This window comes from Helianthus annuus, chromosome 10 (assembly GCF_002127325.2).
Source record: "Helianthus annuus cultivar XRQ/B chromosome 10, HanXRQr2.0-SUNRISE, whole genome shotgun sequence".
Taxonomy (NCBI): domain Eukaryota; kingdom Viridiplantae; phylum Streptophyta; class Magnoliopsida; order Asterales; family Asteraceae; genus Helianthus; species Helianthus annuus.
This window is the reverse complement of record NC_035442.2, coordinates 150492533-150509054: the sequence shown is the minus strand read 5'-3', so window position 1 is coordinate 150509054 and position 16522 is coordinate 150492533. Positions and strand designations below refer to the sequence as shown.

The 16522-nt window shown below is 38.4% G+C and overlaps 2 protein-coding genes and 2 long non-coding RNA genes across 4 annotated transcripts; 2 read left to right on the top strand and 2 right to left on the bottom strand.

Annotated features, from left to right (window-relative positions):
* The first annotated feature begins 4986 nt into the window (after positions 1 to 4986).
* On the top strand, positions 4987 to 7883 carry LOC110882982. Its single transcript, XR_002560318.2, has 3 exons — positions 4987 to 5120; positions 6255 to 6340; positions 7716 to 7883. It is a non-coding gene; the product is annotated as an uncharacterized LOC110882982 (long non-coding RNA).
* Positions 7884 to 10946: 3063 nt separating this feature from the next.
* On the bottom strand, positions 10947 to 13901 carry LOC118479335. Its single transcript, XM_035978698.1, has 2 exons — positions 12124 to 13901; positions 10947 to 11944 (listed from the first exon to the last, which is right to left on the bottom strand). Exons 1-2 carry the CDS (start codon positions 12587 to 12589, stop codon positions 11826 to 11828), a joined length of 585 nt encoding a protein of 194 aa, XP_035834591.1. The 5' UTR covers positions 12590 to 13901; the 3' UTR covers positions 10947 to 11825.
* Positions 12896 to 13380, bottom strand: LOC110882922. The gene is made up of 2 exons (XM_022130810.2): positions 13350 to 13380; positions 12896 to 13290 (listed from the first exon to the last, which is right to left on the bottom strand). The coding sequence occupies exons 1-2, from the start codon at positions 13378 to 13380 to the stop codon at positions 12896 to 12898; spliced, it is 426 nt and encodes a 141-aa protein (XP_021986502.2).
* A 766-nt stretch (positions 13902 to 14667) lies between the features above and the next one.
* LOC110886078 lies at positions 14668 to 16177 on the top strand. The gene is made up of 2 exons (XR_002562598.2): positions 14668 to 15230; positions 15899 to 16177. It is a non-coding gene; the product is annotated as an uncharacterized LOC110886078 (long non-coding RNA).
* The last annotated feature ends 345 nt before the right edge of the window (positions 16178 to 16522 follow it).

Genomic DNA, 16522 nt, shown 5'->3' with positions numbered 1-16522 from the left:
CATGAAGTATTGATTGTTGGGAACAAATAACACTTTATGTCATATGCTTAAAGTGTTTAAAATCACTTACTAACTAGTTTGTATTAGTAACTTCACTAACGGGTCAAACGGTTAGTGAAAGAAAAGATTTATGGTATAAAACTAGTTGTTGAAAATATGACATGCTTTGATTGATAAGTGTGTAAAAAAGAGAGAGAGAGAGAGAGAGAGAGGACCATAGGGTGATGGCCATTGTATAGAATGACCAATCTAACCATCTTATGGATGTTATGATATAGTTTGACTCTAAACAAGCTAGTTGGGAGCTTGGAAAGGAACGGGTCAAACAGATCAAGGATGCGAAGAATGTTTGCGCGGACGCGAGGTAAGTAAAACTTACACCCATTCTTAGAATATATAAATATATATATCCATTCTAGAGGATATAAATAAAATAACGGATTGTATCCGAAATACGAGTTCCGACGCGAAATGTAATGCGTTGGAACGAATAAAATGATGAAAACCATGTTAATGGTAATAAGGGATTTGAAATGGAAATTAGTCATGAAATGACATATACAAAAGAGTTTTTGGAATGGCTACTTAGTAAGATAAGCCTAATCGAACAATAAGGGTAAAATGGTGATTTGGTCACATATGGTTGGAATAAAAGTCGAAGTTCGAACGACATCATATGGCATAAGCCATGTTGGGTCGAACGCAAAAGAAATGAATTTAAAGATATAATTACATGGTGAAAAATCCGAAATGGGTCAAATGGTGATTTCAACACCACTTGACAAATAACGATTAACAAGTATTTGTCGAATACAATGCTCACAGGGTAAATCGGCTTATGGAAATCTCATTGCTAGGAATTAGCAAATCATTAAGGCAAGATATTAAACGGGTCAATACTTCGACCCGAGCCAGGTATGCATAAATAAGATTTAGTTAATATGCGGGTTTGGTCAAATACTTAGCAAAAGTCCTTCGTCGTAAAATGAGGGACTAGAGTTGACCAAAGCGCCCTTGAAGGGTAAATCGGGCAAACAACCCATATGGGTTGTTTAGGAACTTGCATTTTGATTAGGAATCATTAAACATGGATACAAGATATAGGTATAAACATTCGTGGAATCAAATACCTAAAATGGGTCAGTTGCGTAAAACGACTAACTGAAGGATAAATTTGGGTTAATGGGTTAGATATGCTAAATATACCACAAAAGTAGTCGTGGTAGGACCTAAGCATATATTTTATATGTGGAATAACGAAGTGTGAAAAGAAAAGAGTTAGTTTAGACTAAATGGCTTAAATCCCCTAAACGGGTCAAAATGTGGATTTTAATTAATAAGCCGAATGCTCAAAAAGTTGGAATTTTATTAGTTTGAGTGTCGGATTTTAACTCCATGTGATGGAGAATTAAATTATGGACGCGTAGGAAAAAGAATCGCCTAAAACGGACTAGTAGATAAAAAGTTATGGTCGTTTAAAGTTCGATATTTGTTGAATAATTGAGCTGGGCAGAAAATGCAGGTTCAGAAACGGACCTGCTGGAAAACCGACTCCCCTGCACCACGCGACAGGATCCAGGGGATCTGGCGCGACACGCGAGAGCCCTCGCGACACGCGACAAAGTGAATGGGATCTGGCGCGACACGCGACAGACTCAAATATGAAATTTTATTTTATTTTTATGGTTTGATGCTAGGACTTGTTTATGCATATTTTAACAATGTCAAAACTAACTTTTTAAGTGGTTTTGACTCCAGGTGAGTATGGCAAGCATCCGGACGACGATCAAGCAATCTAGTGAACCGAACACATGCCAAATGAAGCTTCCGCAATAATTTTATTTGGTTTTTGTTTTAAGTGATCAATGTAAACACTTGGAACTATATTTTGTTTACTTTAAACACGTATGAACTTTGACTTGACAAAGTTTTCAAAAAGTCACATTTTTCATATAAAATGTGTAATTATGGTTATAAGCATATTAAATTGAGACGGATGTTACAAGTTGATAATCAGAGCTCAGGGTTAAAAGAATAAAGTGTTCGGTTCGAGGCTTGATCGCAAATCCAGTAAGTACATGTATATCAATGGCTTAGTATGATTAAGTGTTGAGAACAACACATATGGTTATCGTGTAATACACGTTACACCAATAATATCGATATAGAGTAGATATAGTCAACGAAATTACACGCGTTGATGCATATAGTAGAAAAGCCTTGTATTATAATACGGGCATCCATTAATGCCGAAATTACTAACTGTTGTAAATGTTTTAGTTAAAAGACACTCTCATATGAAGATAGCGAGAGTTTAACAAATAGCGGATTTGACAGAGGAACGGTTCAAAGTACGACAAATAGAGCATGCTAACCAAGGACCTAAATCGCGTGACGATCGCGAATAAGTTAATGGCGAGGAGAGCCTGTTAGAGCAAGCATTATCAGGTGCACGTTTTAAATTATTGCATGAATAGTAATATGTAACAAATACGTAGAGATTGAAAGTTGCATATGTAGGTTGAAAACTTGGAAAAACCTGAATAGAAAACCTGCCCGGGATATTGTTTCCAAGAGAAACAAATAGAGGCATTACTTACATGGGTGTAATGTGAAAATTATAAAAGGGTCATGTATACCAGGTGTTGATCGCTCACTCTGGCCAAGTAAGTAGTGAACACGTGGTACCATGAACTTCTTATGATGGACATATTTACATTCGATGTAGTAAGGACGGGGTAAATGGGACAAATTAAAAGTACCCAATGAAACAAATGAGCAAAATACTTGATAATAATGTAAACGCACAGCCGGGTGACGGAAACGTATTACCTTAGTATAATGAGCCCGAGAGAAGGGACAAAGATCAATGTAAATGACGATATAAATGAATGACCTGAAGAAAATTCACGAAAATAAGTTTTGGACGAAAGAGCCATGGTTGACAAAATGGGCAAGTTAAACCAAAGTATAGATGACCCGTCGGATCATAAAAACGAAGGTATTGCCCACACGAAAAAGATAATCAAGGTTGTTAACTTTAGTCATAGTAAAGCAAGGATGACGATGATAATCGTCACTCAGAATCTGTAAGGCACATAAAGAATAAAAGACATTGTTGAATAAAAGTGATGGATTTCGCTAAGATGACCAAATAAATCGAAGCGAAGTCTTAATGCATACCAGAAGGGTTGCAATAAAAACGACTTTGGTAAAACACCCGGTTGATGGGTAAGGATTTAAACACACGCGTAGACCGAGAAACGGGAACGTGGATGAAAGTCAATAGACTCGGGTTTCGAGTCATGACTAAAAGACGACAAGATACTGTAAATAGAAATTTTGATAAATTACGTTCAACTATTTTGAAGTTAAACGGGTCGAATAAAGAATGAAATTTGACATTCACAAGTGATGAAATTTCACATGAACAAGTCAAACGTGTTAAATAAAGAATAACGCTTGATAATGTAAGTAAACGCGAACCGAATAAATAAAAGCGCGAAATATTAATAAACCTATATAAAGGGTTATGGGAAAATATAAAAAGGAAAACGCAAACCAAGAAACGGGAGCGTTAAAAGCATTAAGATAAAAGAACCCGGGTAACGGGCTGTAAAGAAATAGAGGCGTAAACCGAATAACGGTAAGCAGAGAACAGACCGACGCGTAAATGACATAAGAAGTCATAGAGTCGGAAGATTAGTTCAAAAAGAAAACGAATGTAGCCTTAGACTACGGTCGAGGTCAATAGAATTCAAGAATGAAAATAAATAATTTATAAACTTAAAAAGGGTACGTTGACACTGAAAGTATATTTTTAGAACGACATGAGTAGAAGATGAATCTACGGGATCATCACAACTTTCGGGATTTTAAGAAGTGTTAAGGTCTACGGGACCAGAATGACCCTCGGGTCACAAATACAAAGAAACAAACTATAGGGTATCACCATAAAAAGGTGAAGGCCTAATAAATTAGCCTACGAGGCTAAGTGAAGAAACCTTCGGGTCAATAAAGTAAAGCGTGGGAACTAGTTATGATTCCTCGCGTAAAATAACAACAGAGAGGAATAAATCTTTGGTTGACAAACCCCTGGTAAGAGTAATTGACATAAGTTAAAAATGTTAAACTAAAATTCAGTTTTAGTCAAAAACAACGATTTAACAAAACATAAGTACTATGAGATCACGAATTCACATAAGGTCGAGGATGGCAATGTGGTACACCCAAACGACGAGGTATGAAGTAACGATGACTAATCAGTCTAGCCAGTAAAACGATTCGAAGTCAAAGCTATGTTATGAACTATGTAAAGCGCTCGTCAGTATAAGATTAGCGTGGAGTAAACATGTTGAAAGACTTAATGACCGGGTGATCAAATGACAACACCGTCAAATAAACGACAAAGATAAGAAATACCTGATAAAAGTTACGGCCCATGAGGCCTTACACACGGAAGACGCACACATCAATACAAATGATAACTATAGACCGAAAAGAATGAATGTCATAAAAACGAAACTAGGTTCGTTGGTCTAAATTAACGAACTACATAAAGAAGGTTTCGGGGACGAAACTTCTTTAAGGGGGGTAGACTTGAAACGCCCCAAAAAAGGGTTTGGTAATCAAACCACATTAATAATAATGAACGGATGAAATACCGTTAGTGGTAAAAATTAACCCGGTAAATATTAGGATTAAAAAAAATATTGTTGTGACCTAATATTAAAGAAGCCCGAGTTAACGATACTTAAAATAAAACAAGTTCTAACTTCCCGAACCCATTAAGTTAACTAGATAGAATTAACCTAGTTAGTAATGGGTAATTAAATGATAAACTATGAGTTATAGCCTCATTTATAAACCCTTGAAACTATAGGGACTAATATTGCTAAGTGGGAAACTTGTTTTATTAAAAAATAAAAATAAAACACAACACACACACTTAGTGTGTGTGTGTGTGTGTGTGTGTGTGTGTGCGTGTAAACGTCCAGGAGAAACAAGGGACAAGGCAAAACCCTTGTTCAAGCTCAAATCCATCAAATTGAAGGGTGAATTAGGGTCAAATCAAGTGCATGAACACAAATTCGTGATCACCTAAACATGAGGATCTTAAGGTATGTCGAAATTTTGATGTTGATAGAGTTGTGAAAATTAATGAAAGTCATAAGATGTGATTTATGTATGAATCATAGAGGCTACGACCGAATTAGTGATGTATACTTGCTTAGGAACAAAACCCTAAGTGAAAATTTTACATGTTTTGTTATGATTGAATGCTTGGATGAAACACCACACTTAGATAAGTGGGTTTTACTAATATGATGAAACTTATAATATAATCATGTTTAGAATCATCATATATGGTAGTAACATGAAGACACTTGAACAAATTAGGTGTTTTAATTTATGCTAATACATGACTTGAATTGGATTATGTAATGTTATGTTGATAAAATTGGGGTAAGGTGTTCAAGAGATAGGTTAGAGACTAATCTTGAATGCGAAACCCGCCAAGTGTTCGATGAAATGCTTAATAATTATGGTGCAGGCCTGAATTTTGAAAATTCACAATAAATCACAGAAAAATCGTATGGGTGTGTACTTTATATGCCTAGAAAGGTCTCTGAGTAATCTGCATTTCGTTAGTTAACATGATGACTTGGTTCAGATGTTAAATATGTCAAAAATGTCGAATTCAGTGGCAGTTTCGAAAAGACAGCATGCTGTTTTAGGCTAAAAATAAGATGCTATCCTGATTTTGTAAAAATCATATAAAATCATAGAAACATCGTTAGAAAACGTACCATATATGCCTAAAAGGTATTTGAGAGTTCTACGATCCATCTTTGAACATGTTGATCTAATTCAGCTTTTAAATGGGTCAAAATGGTCAATTGCAGCAGCTGAATACAAAATCGCTGCACATTAATAATGTTCTTATTAACCAAGAAAAAGGCATAGGATTGTATATACTTGCTTTAGGCATGAAGTATTGATTGTTGGGAACAAATAACACTTTATGTAACATGCTTAAAGTGTTTAAAATCACTTACTAACTAGTTTGTATTAGTAACTTCACTAACGGGTCAAACGGTTAGTGAATGAAAAGATTTATGGTATAAAACTAGTTGTTGAAAATATGACATGCTTTGATTGATAAGTGTGTAAAAAAAAAGAGAGAGGACCATAGGGTGATGGCCATTGTATAGAATGACCAATCTAACCATCTTACGGATGTTATGATATAGTTTGACTCTAAACAAGCTAGTTGGGAGCTTGGAAAGGAACGGGTCAAACAGATCAAGGATGCGAAGAATGTTTGCGCGGACGCGAGGTAAGTAAAACTTACACCCATTCTTAGTATATATAAATATATATCCATTCTAGAGGATATAAATAAAATAACGGATTGTATCCGAAATACGAGTTCCGACGCGAAATGTTATGCGTTGGAATGAATAAATTGATGAAAACCATGTTAATGGTAATAAGGGATTTGAAATGAAAATTAGTCATGAAATGACATATACAAAAGAGTTTTTGGAATGGCTACTTAGTAAGATAAGCCTAATCGAACAATAAGGGTAAAATGGTGATTTGGTCACATATGGTTGGAATAAAAGTCGAAGTTCGAACGACATCATATGGCATAAGCCATGTTGGGTCGAACGCAAAAGAAATGAATTTAAAGATATAATCACATGGTGAAAAATCCGAAATGGGTCAAATGGTGATTTCAACACCACTTGACAAATAACGACTAACAAGTATTTGTCGAGTACAATGCTCACAGGGTAAATCGGCTTATGGAAATCTCATTGCTAGGAATTAGCAAATTATTAAGGCAAGATATTAAACAGGTCAATACTTAGACCCGAGCCAGGTACGCATAAATAAGATTTAGTTAATATGCGGGTTTGGTCAAATATTTAGCAAAAGTCCTTCATTGTAAAATGAGGGACTAGAGTTGACCAAAGCGCCCTTGAAGGGTAAATCGGGCAAACAACCCATATGGGTTGTTTAGGAACTTGCATTTTGATTAGGGAATCATTAAACATGTATAAAAGATATATGTATAAACATTCGTGGAATCAAATACCTAAAATGGGTCAGTTGCGTAAAACGACTAACCGAAGGATAAATTTGGGTTAATGGGTTAGATATGCTAAATATACCACAAAAGTAGTCGTGGTAGGACCTAAGCATATATTTTAGATGTGGAATAACGAAGTGTGAAAAGAAAAGAGTTAGTTTAGACTAAATGGCTTAAATCCCCTAAACGGGTCAAAATGTGGATTTTAAGTAATAAGCCGAATGCTCAAAAAGTTAGAATTTTATTAGTTTGAATGTCGGATTTTAACTCCATGTGATGGAGAATTAAATTACGGACGCGTAGGAAAAAGAATCGCCTAATACGGACTAGTAGATAAAAAGTTATGGTCGTTTAAAGTTCGATATTTGTTGAATAATTGAGCTGGGCAGAAAATGCAGGTTCAGAAACGGACCTGCTGGAAAACCGACTCCCCCGCGCCACGCGACAGGATCCAGGGGATCTGGCGCGACACGCGACAAAGTGAATGGGATCTGGCGTGACACGCGACAGAGTCAAATATGAAATTTTATTTTATTTTTGATGGTTTGATGCTAGGACTTGTTTATGCATATTTTAACAATGTCAAAACTAACTTTTTAAGTGGTTTTGACTCCAGGTGAGTATGGCAAGCATCCGGACGACAATCAAGCAATCTAGTGAACCGAACACATGTCAAATGAAGCTTCCGCAATAATTTTATTTGGTTTTTGTTTTAAGTGATCAATGTAAACACTTAGAACTATATTTTGTTTACTTTAAACACGTATGAACTTTGACTTGACAAAGTTTTCAAAAAGTCACATTTTTCATATAAAATGTGTAATTATGGTTATAAGCATATTAAATTGAGACGGATGTTACAACAATATCCGGATCATGTGTGTTTACTGAAGAAGTCACTATACGGATTGAAACAGGCCCCTCGTGCATGGTACCAACGCTTTACGGATTTTGTTCTTTTATTGGGGTTTCAACAAAGCAAATGTGATAACTCTCTATTCACCTACCGACACAACAGTGCTACAGCCTATTTACTTATCTATGTCGATGACATCATTCTCACGACATCGACATACTCTCTTCGCAAGCATCTTATGTCTCGTCTCTCTGTTGAATTCGCAATGAAAGATCTCGGGCCACTTAGCCATTTTTTGGATATACATGTTCAACGGCAAGGTGACAAAATGTTTCTTTCCCAACAGGTTTACGCGAAGGAAATTATAGATCGAGCTGGCATGTCTACATGCAAACCAGTGGCAACACCAGTTGATACTAAGCCTAAACTTGGCTCCAATTCGGGCACTGATTTTGACGACCCGACACTATATCGTAGCCTTGCGGGAGCTCTTCAATACTTAACATTCACGCGGCCCGATATTTGTTACGCTGTGTAGCAAGTTTGCATGTATATGCACGCACCGAAAGTCGACCATTGGAATGCTCTCAAACGGATTATTCGATATCTTCAGGGGACCTCCACTCATGGCCTAACACTCGGTGCTTCTACGGATTTTCCTTACGTGCTTATACCGATGCCGACTGGGCGGGGTGTCCGGATACGCATCGTTCCACCTCCGGATACTGTGTATATCTAGGCCCGAACATTATTTCATGGTCCTCTAAACGACAGTTTGTCATTTCTCGATCTAGTGCCGTAGCAGAATACAAGGGTGTTGCAAATGTCGTTGCTGAAATTTGTTGGCTTCGTAACCTTCTCTTGGAGCTACACCGACCCGTCACCACAGCTAGTCTTGTGTATTGCGACAACATCAGTGCCATTTACTTATCCGGGAATCCGGTTCAACATCAATGTACAAAACACATCGAGCTGGATATTCACTTTGTTCGCGATTTGGTTCAGCGAGGCACCGTTTGTGTTCTACATATTCCTACACGGTTTCAAGTGGCTGATATATTTACGAAAGGTCTACCTGAAGTTTTGTTTGACGACTTCAGATCCAGTCTCAACATTCGCCCTCCTCTCGCTTCGACTGCGGGGGTGTAATAGACAATTACATAATAGGAAACAAGATCAATTATATTTGTTATGTAAATATCCTCTCCAAGATAGGAGATTGGATTGTACTCTTTATATAGTCGGTTGATGAATGAGAATGAGGCAAGAGATTTACATCTATCAGATGATAACCCTTTGGTGAGAAGATCAGCTACCTGACAAGCAGTAGGGACATATCTGATGGTGAATGTCCGATCTAAAACCATATCACGAATAAAATGAAGGTCAATCTCAAGATGTTTCATGCGCTGGTGAAGCACTGGATTAACTGCTAAATATGTGACACCATGGTTGTCACACCAAACAGTAGGTGGACAAGAAGTAGGAATCTGAAGCTCATGCAAGATAGACATAATCCAACGAACCTCTGCAGCTGTGTGGGCCAATGCTCGATACTCTGCCTCTGTGCTGGAACGAACAATAGTGTGTTGTTTCTTGGAATTCCAACTGATAAGGTTGGGTCCAAGAAAGATGCAATAACTTGTAGTGGAACGGCGATCATCAGGGCATCCAGCCCAGTCAGCATCAGAATAAGCATGTAACTCAAGACTACTAGATCATCGAATGGTCAAGGCATGAGAGATAGTACCCTTAAGGTATCTCAAGATGCGCTTGACTGCGCCCCAGTGTCGGTTAGTAGGTTTCTGTAAAAACTGAGAAACCTTACTGACGGCATATGTAATCTCAGGACGAGTCAAGACTAGATACTGTAAGGCACCGACAGTGCTCCGATATACTAGTGGAGCCTCTAGAGGGTCACCGGAAAGCCGAGAGAGCTGCTGTCCAGAAGAAACTGGTGTAGACAATGGTCGGCAGTCAGTAAGCCCGGTCCGATGTAGCAAATCACGTAAGTATCGCTGTTGAGATAAATGTAGTATGTCACCCAAGAATGTAGCCTGAACTCCCAAAAAATAAGATAATGACCCCAAATCCTTGAGCGCAAACTATGAATGTAAGCGCTCAATTAAACGCACAACAAAGCGTGAGGAACTGCCAGTAATAATGATATCATCAACATATGCCAGAACATAGCAAACATCTGAGCCACTGCTGTAAACAAAGAGAGAGGCATCTAATACACACTGAGAGAATCCAGAAGTGGTGAGTGCGGAAGACAATTTGGAAAATAAGGCACGAGGAGCCTGCTTCAGACCATAAAGCGCCTTCCGCAATAAACAAACATGATTCGGTTGGGTGGAATCAACAAAGCCTGGAGGCTGAGACATATACACAGTTTCAGATAAATCACCATGAAGGAAGGCATTGTTGACATCCACCTGTCGAATATCCCAACCCCTAGAGAAAGCAATAGATAAGACTATTCGAATGGTGGTGGGTTTAACCATGGGGCTAAACGTCTCAGTGTAGTCAGTTCCCTCTGTCTGATGAAAACCCTTGGCAACAAGTCGGGCTTTATATCGACTAATCGAACCATCAGGATTATGCTTAATCCTGTAAACCCACTTGCAGCCAACAATGTTGGCATTGGCGGGTGGAGGAACCAAAACCCATGTCTGGATGGAATGCAGAGCAACAACCTCTGTGCGCATCACATCCTACCATACTGGCCATTTCTGAGCCTAAGAAAAGGTAGTAGGCTCAGTAGTAGGAGAAGTAGATGTGTGGAGAAGAACATGATCTAGGAACTGACGAGGTTGAAGAGTATGATCACGAGAACGTGTGATCATGGGATGAGATGGAGGGGGTGGGGGTGGGGGTGGCGATGGAGGTATACACGGGGAAGATGGTGAAGATGATGGTGGAGATGGCGGTGAGGATGGAGATGGAATAGGTGGTGAGGGTTGTGATGGCATACATGGTGGAGGAGGAAGAACAGTAAATGAAGATGTTAGAGGAGGAACCGGGGGTGTGGCTATGGTAGTAGGGATGTCAAAAACTGTCTCATGAAATTTAACATGACGAGAGGTGAGGGTACGACGAGTATAAGGATCGTAGAAAAGATAACCACGATGAGATGGAGCATAACCAAGGAATAAGCATGGAACAGATTTGGGTAAAAGTTTATCTGCACGAGTACTACCGAGAAACGGATAACATAGACACCCAAAGGTATGAAGGAGAGAATAATCAGGTCGAGTACCAAAGAGAATCTCATAAGGTGAGGAATTATGGAGAATAGGTGTAGGTAACCGATTAATGAGAAATGCTGCTGTAGCATAGGCATCGTACCAGAAACGTTGTGGAAAGCGAGCATGATAAAGGAGGGCACGTGCGGTTTCAGAGAGGTGGCGATTTTTACGCTCAGCAACCCCGTTTTGTTGGGGTGTGTAAGGACATGCAATACGATATGCAATACCAGCATCAGAGAGATATTTAGCCATATGACCACGAACAAGCTCAGGGGCACCATCACATTGTAGGTTTTTTATGGTGTAGGAGAAGAGATTTTCAACAAAAGGTTTAAAATGTCTGAAAGAATCAATGGCTTGTGGGCGGTGAGATAAGGGATATATCCACGTGAAATGACTAAAGTCATCAATAAATGTAATAAAGTAACGATATCCAGATCTAGAAACAGTGGGAGCTGGTCCCCAAATATCACAGTGAACGATGTGTAAAGGTACAATCAAATGAGAATCAACAAAATATAAAAGCAGTCTACTTGATGTAGAAATTTGGCACGAGTTACAGACATTGTTCATGGACTTATTCGACATATGTAACAAAGAAAAACGAGACATAACAGTATCAGACGGATGTCCTAAATGTGAATGCCATATCTCTCGTGACGTAGAAGCAATAGCTGATAAGGAATAAAGTTGGTGAGGACAAGACTGCATGTGGTGGAGGATCTGCCCTGTTAGAGTCTGAATAGACAAACCAAGGTGTGAGAAAATAACAGCAATGGGATGATCAATGACAAGTTGTGTAATGGATAAAATATTTTTAGTTAAACCAGGAACAACAAGAACATTTTTGAGTAAAATTGTTTGATGAGACAAACGTAGTACAGAATGGCCAATATGTGAAATGGAAAGCGACATACCATTGCCAACAATAACATTCTCCGTACCGGTGTATGGAACGGCACCGTGAACCAAAGAAACATCTGATGTCATATGGGCAGTAGCACCCGAGTATGGAATCCATGCCTCAACAGTCTGACATAAGTCAGATAAAGTAGCAGAGAACCCATAATGTTGTGTAGTCTGATCTGCAGCCCATGAGTTAAAATGTGATTGTCCGAAGTGTGGCGTGTCAAAAGATGGAATTGATCCCATTGAGTCTGAACTAGTATGGCCAAAGCCCATAATGTTGTGTAGTCTGATCTGCAGCCCATCAGAAGACACATTTGGTCTTGGGCCCAAAATACCTTGGTTTTGATTTGTATTAAATTGATTAGGAGTAGTGGGCTGGCCCAAGGTAGATGAATTAGTATTACGTGGATCTTGGAATCCCATGGATCCTCTTGTACCATTTGCACCACCAACCCAATTAGAAAAGCCATTCATACCAGATGTCCCGAAACCCAAACCATGGTTGCTTCCATACGCCCCGTGAGCCGATTGAGGAGCAATCAGCCATGATCCACCTCCAGTGCTGCCATTTTGAGACCAATTGGCACCGCCAACGAATTGCGTACGACCCCCGCTCGAATAATTGTTGTTGTTGCAACCACCACGAGAACGATTGGAGCGATTTCCACCACGCCATCGACCTCCGCCACCTTCTCGGTTTCCTTGTAGTTGGTAGCAGTTATTTGCACGATGGCCGGTTTTATCGCATATTTGACAAATGATGGATCGGTCTGGGTTGCTCTAATGTGGTGGTCTCATTGTCATGGCTGCCATTGCACTAACAGGTGTGTTGAAAGTCTCTTGTTGACTTAGTCGAGCCTCATATGTCAGTAATTTTGATCTCACTTGATGGAATGTTGGTAATGCATCGCCACTTTCAATATTGAGTCGGATTGGAGTGAAGTCATGATTCATCCCATGTAAAACTTGCAGGACCAGTGACGAATCAGTGATAGAATCACCAGCAACTTTTAACGAATCTGCCAGATGTTTGGCTTTATCACAGTAATCAATAATCGACAGGTCATTTTGTTTCAACACTTGAAATTGTGTTCTTAATTGCATTTGTTTGGCAAATAGTTGTTGAAAAAATGTTTCTTCTATAACAGACCATAGTTCAGAGGCAGAAGAAGTACCTATTGCAATATGAGCAATTGAAGGAGATAATGTTGCATTCAAGCAGGCTAAGACATACCCGTCTGCCTTTTCCCAGTTGGCTCGATCATTGGAGTCTTGAGCAGGTGGAGATAGGGCTGTAAACGAACCGAAGGAACACGAACAAGGCTATGTTTGTGTTCGTTTGTTAAAGAAATTTGGATGTTCGTGAACTATTCATGAACACATGATGAACAGAAGTTTGTGTTCGTGTTCGTTCATTAAGGAATTCTGGTTGTTCGTGAATAGTTCGTGAACACTAACCACGAACGCAAACGAACACAAACGAACACAAATGAACTTTAATTTTGAAAATTAAAAAAAGGCACTGTTAATCTTAAACATTGTACCATTTAAAGATTGAAGGGATGGATAATATTGAGTTTAATCGATTGGAGATAGGCTGAATGAAGGAGCGTTATATCAAAGAGGGAGCGGGCTAGAGAGAGGGAAATACATATGGGGGAAAGTAAAAAATTAATAAAACATTAAAAACTTATAGAAAATAAACATAAAAAACCGAACACGAACGGACATAAACGAACGAACACGAACGAACATAAACGAACTATTACTGAACGTTCACGAACGTAGTCGAACGAACGAGACCTTTGTTCGTGTTCGTTCATTAAGCTTATCGGAGGAAAATTTTTGTTCGTGTTCGTTTGTTAAGCTTATCGAACGAACATAAACGAACTTCCCGCCGAACGGTTCACGAAGTGTTCGCTGAACGTTCGGTTCGTTTACAGCTCTAGGTGGAAAGATATCCTTCTTCAAGTAAGATAAGAGTCCCATCATCTTTAGTACTGTGACTATCTCATGTTTCCACGCAAGATAATTATCACCATCTAATTTGATGGAAATTAGGTTGGCTAGATTGGCAAGGCTTGGAATTTGGGTACTTTGGTTTGTTGTTGCATCAGATGTTAAGCCTGATGTTGCAGAAGTGGTGGACATTTTTTTTTTGGAGGTAAGGATGAAGACAAGGCAAGAAAGAGAAGAAGATAGTACCCACAAAAAAATTGCAGAAGGAACAGAGTGATGTAGACAATGATAGAAAAGGAAAAAAAAAGAGAAAAAAGGACTCAAAGGTTAAGGTCCGTATGCTCTGATACCATGTTTGACTTTAAGATGTGAAGAACTTTTCTATATTGATTGATATGTTCTCTATACAATATGATAGCCCATATATAGGAGCCATAAACAAAAAGAAAAGGAGATGGTACAATTACAATACAGTCAAATATATACCAAATATAAAATACACAAGCTGGTGATGAGCTGTGTAAACCAACTAATGATTAGCTGTCTAACACTAATATATACATCCTTATCCTGTATTTCTGAAAGAGAGTTTTTATTGCTCGATTCCGTCATCACGCATCCTTACCCTAGTATATCTATAAGGGTGTCGGGTCAACTTGGACGTAAAGTATCGACCCATGTGGTTTATGATTAAGTATTAACCCAACGTGTCCCTTACTAGTACGAGGAACTAACACACGTCAGCACTAGTTCAAGAACCTAAGAAGTCATACAACGATCGATGCTTAGGGGGTGTTTGTTTTTTTAGAAAAGTACTTCAGAACCTCTTTTCTCTTCCCCACGCAGACCACGCGCAAACATAGGGGTCTGCAGCTTGTTTGTTTTTTAGAAGGGTTTTCATTAAAAAACCTCTTCCTCACCTCTGTTTCACACAGATGTGGTCAAAAGACTTCTTGCCTCTTCTCAAATCTTCTCCTTCAAAAAAATTAAACCCTAATCTTTCACAGCCGCACCCACAGCTCCTCCCCAACCCTCTCCACGTCTGCCATCGCTGCTCCTCCTCTGGCGCCGCCCCCACCTCTCGACGACCGCCACCTCTCGGCGACCTCCGCCTCTCGACGACCTCTATCAGCCTGCTCCACCTCTCGAGACATAGGTATGTTGTTAATCTTTTGTCAAAATTGCTCCTTTTCTTGTTTGTTCTTAGTTTAAAATTGTTGATTTGTTAATAATGTGAATGGATCCCTATGTTATTGACCTGTAGATGTTCACGTGAATGGATCCCTCTGTTATTGACCTGTAGATGTTCACACATAGCATGAATTCAATAATGGGATTATAATGTGAACTTTTATAATAAAAATGATAATAGGTAAATGCATCTAGAAGATATTTTGGTATTTTGTGGGATTTGATCAAACCATATGAATATGCTATGTCTTTGTATTTGACTAGATACTATCATATGAATATGCTTAAAAAGCTATATTATTGATACAACTAGATTGATTATGTTCCAGATTATTAACTTATATAATGAGAACTTAATTATAGATACAATCATATAACAATATACTTACACTTTTATACCCTTTTAAATATAGTGTCAAAAATGCTTAAGCTCAATATAATTAAACGAGCTTCATCTTAGGCTATATGTTGTTTAAGCTTGGCTCGATTCAATCATTTCGGTTATGATTATGTTATGGAATATAGATGTTGTTCATCGTGATTAGTTGTTTGATTAGAGTATTTGTGTTTGTTATGGATTGACATGATTCGTGCCTAGTATGTTAATTGGTTTGAGGTATGAGTTGTTTACAGAATACGATCAACCCAATGTTTCGGTTCAAAATAGGCTAGTGCACGTTGATGCTGATGAAGACGAGGTTGAGGCACATGGTACTGCATCGGATCGGGAATATATGACTCGGTTACGAGATGAGATTCCTGAGCAGTTAATGCAAAGCATGAATACAATGATTTAAAAAAAAATGTTATTGTCTTTTTTATGAATATTATTTCAGTATTGTATAACTATTATTTAAGTTTGAATGTTGAAAAACTCTTATAACTTTAATAAATCAGTTTATTTATATTTCAGTTTATTTCAGTAATTTGCAGAAGTAAAAAAACAAACAGTCTTCTTCTTACAGACTGCAGACATTTGGTCCAGCACTTCTGCTACAGATGTCTGCAGATGTGGTTCGCAGACTGTAGACGTTTTACCTCAGAAAAAACAAAAATCACCTTAGTGTTCAAAGAATATACCTTTCAGTTCCCACATTTGACACGTAGAACCTATATAAATAGGCATGCTAGCAATACATGCAGAAAAACAGCTTCATTCCAATTCCAACTGTATTTATTTAATAATTATCAACGGTCTTTTGCATACGTATGAACCACAAAGATTTTTCAATATTTTAAATTTCTAAACAACCCCAA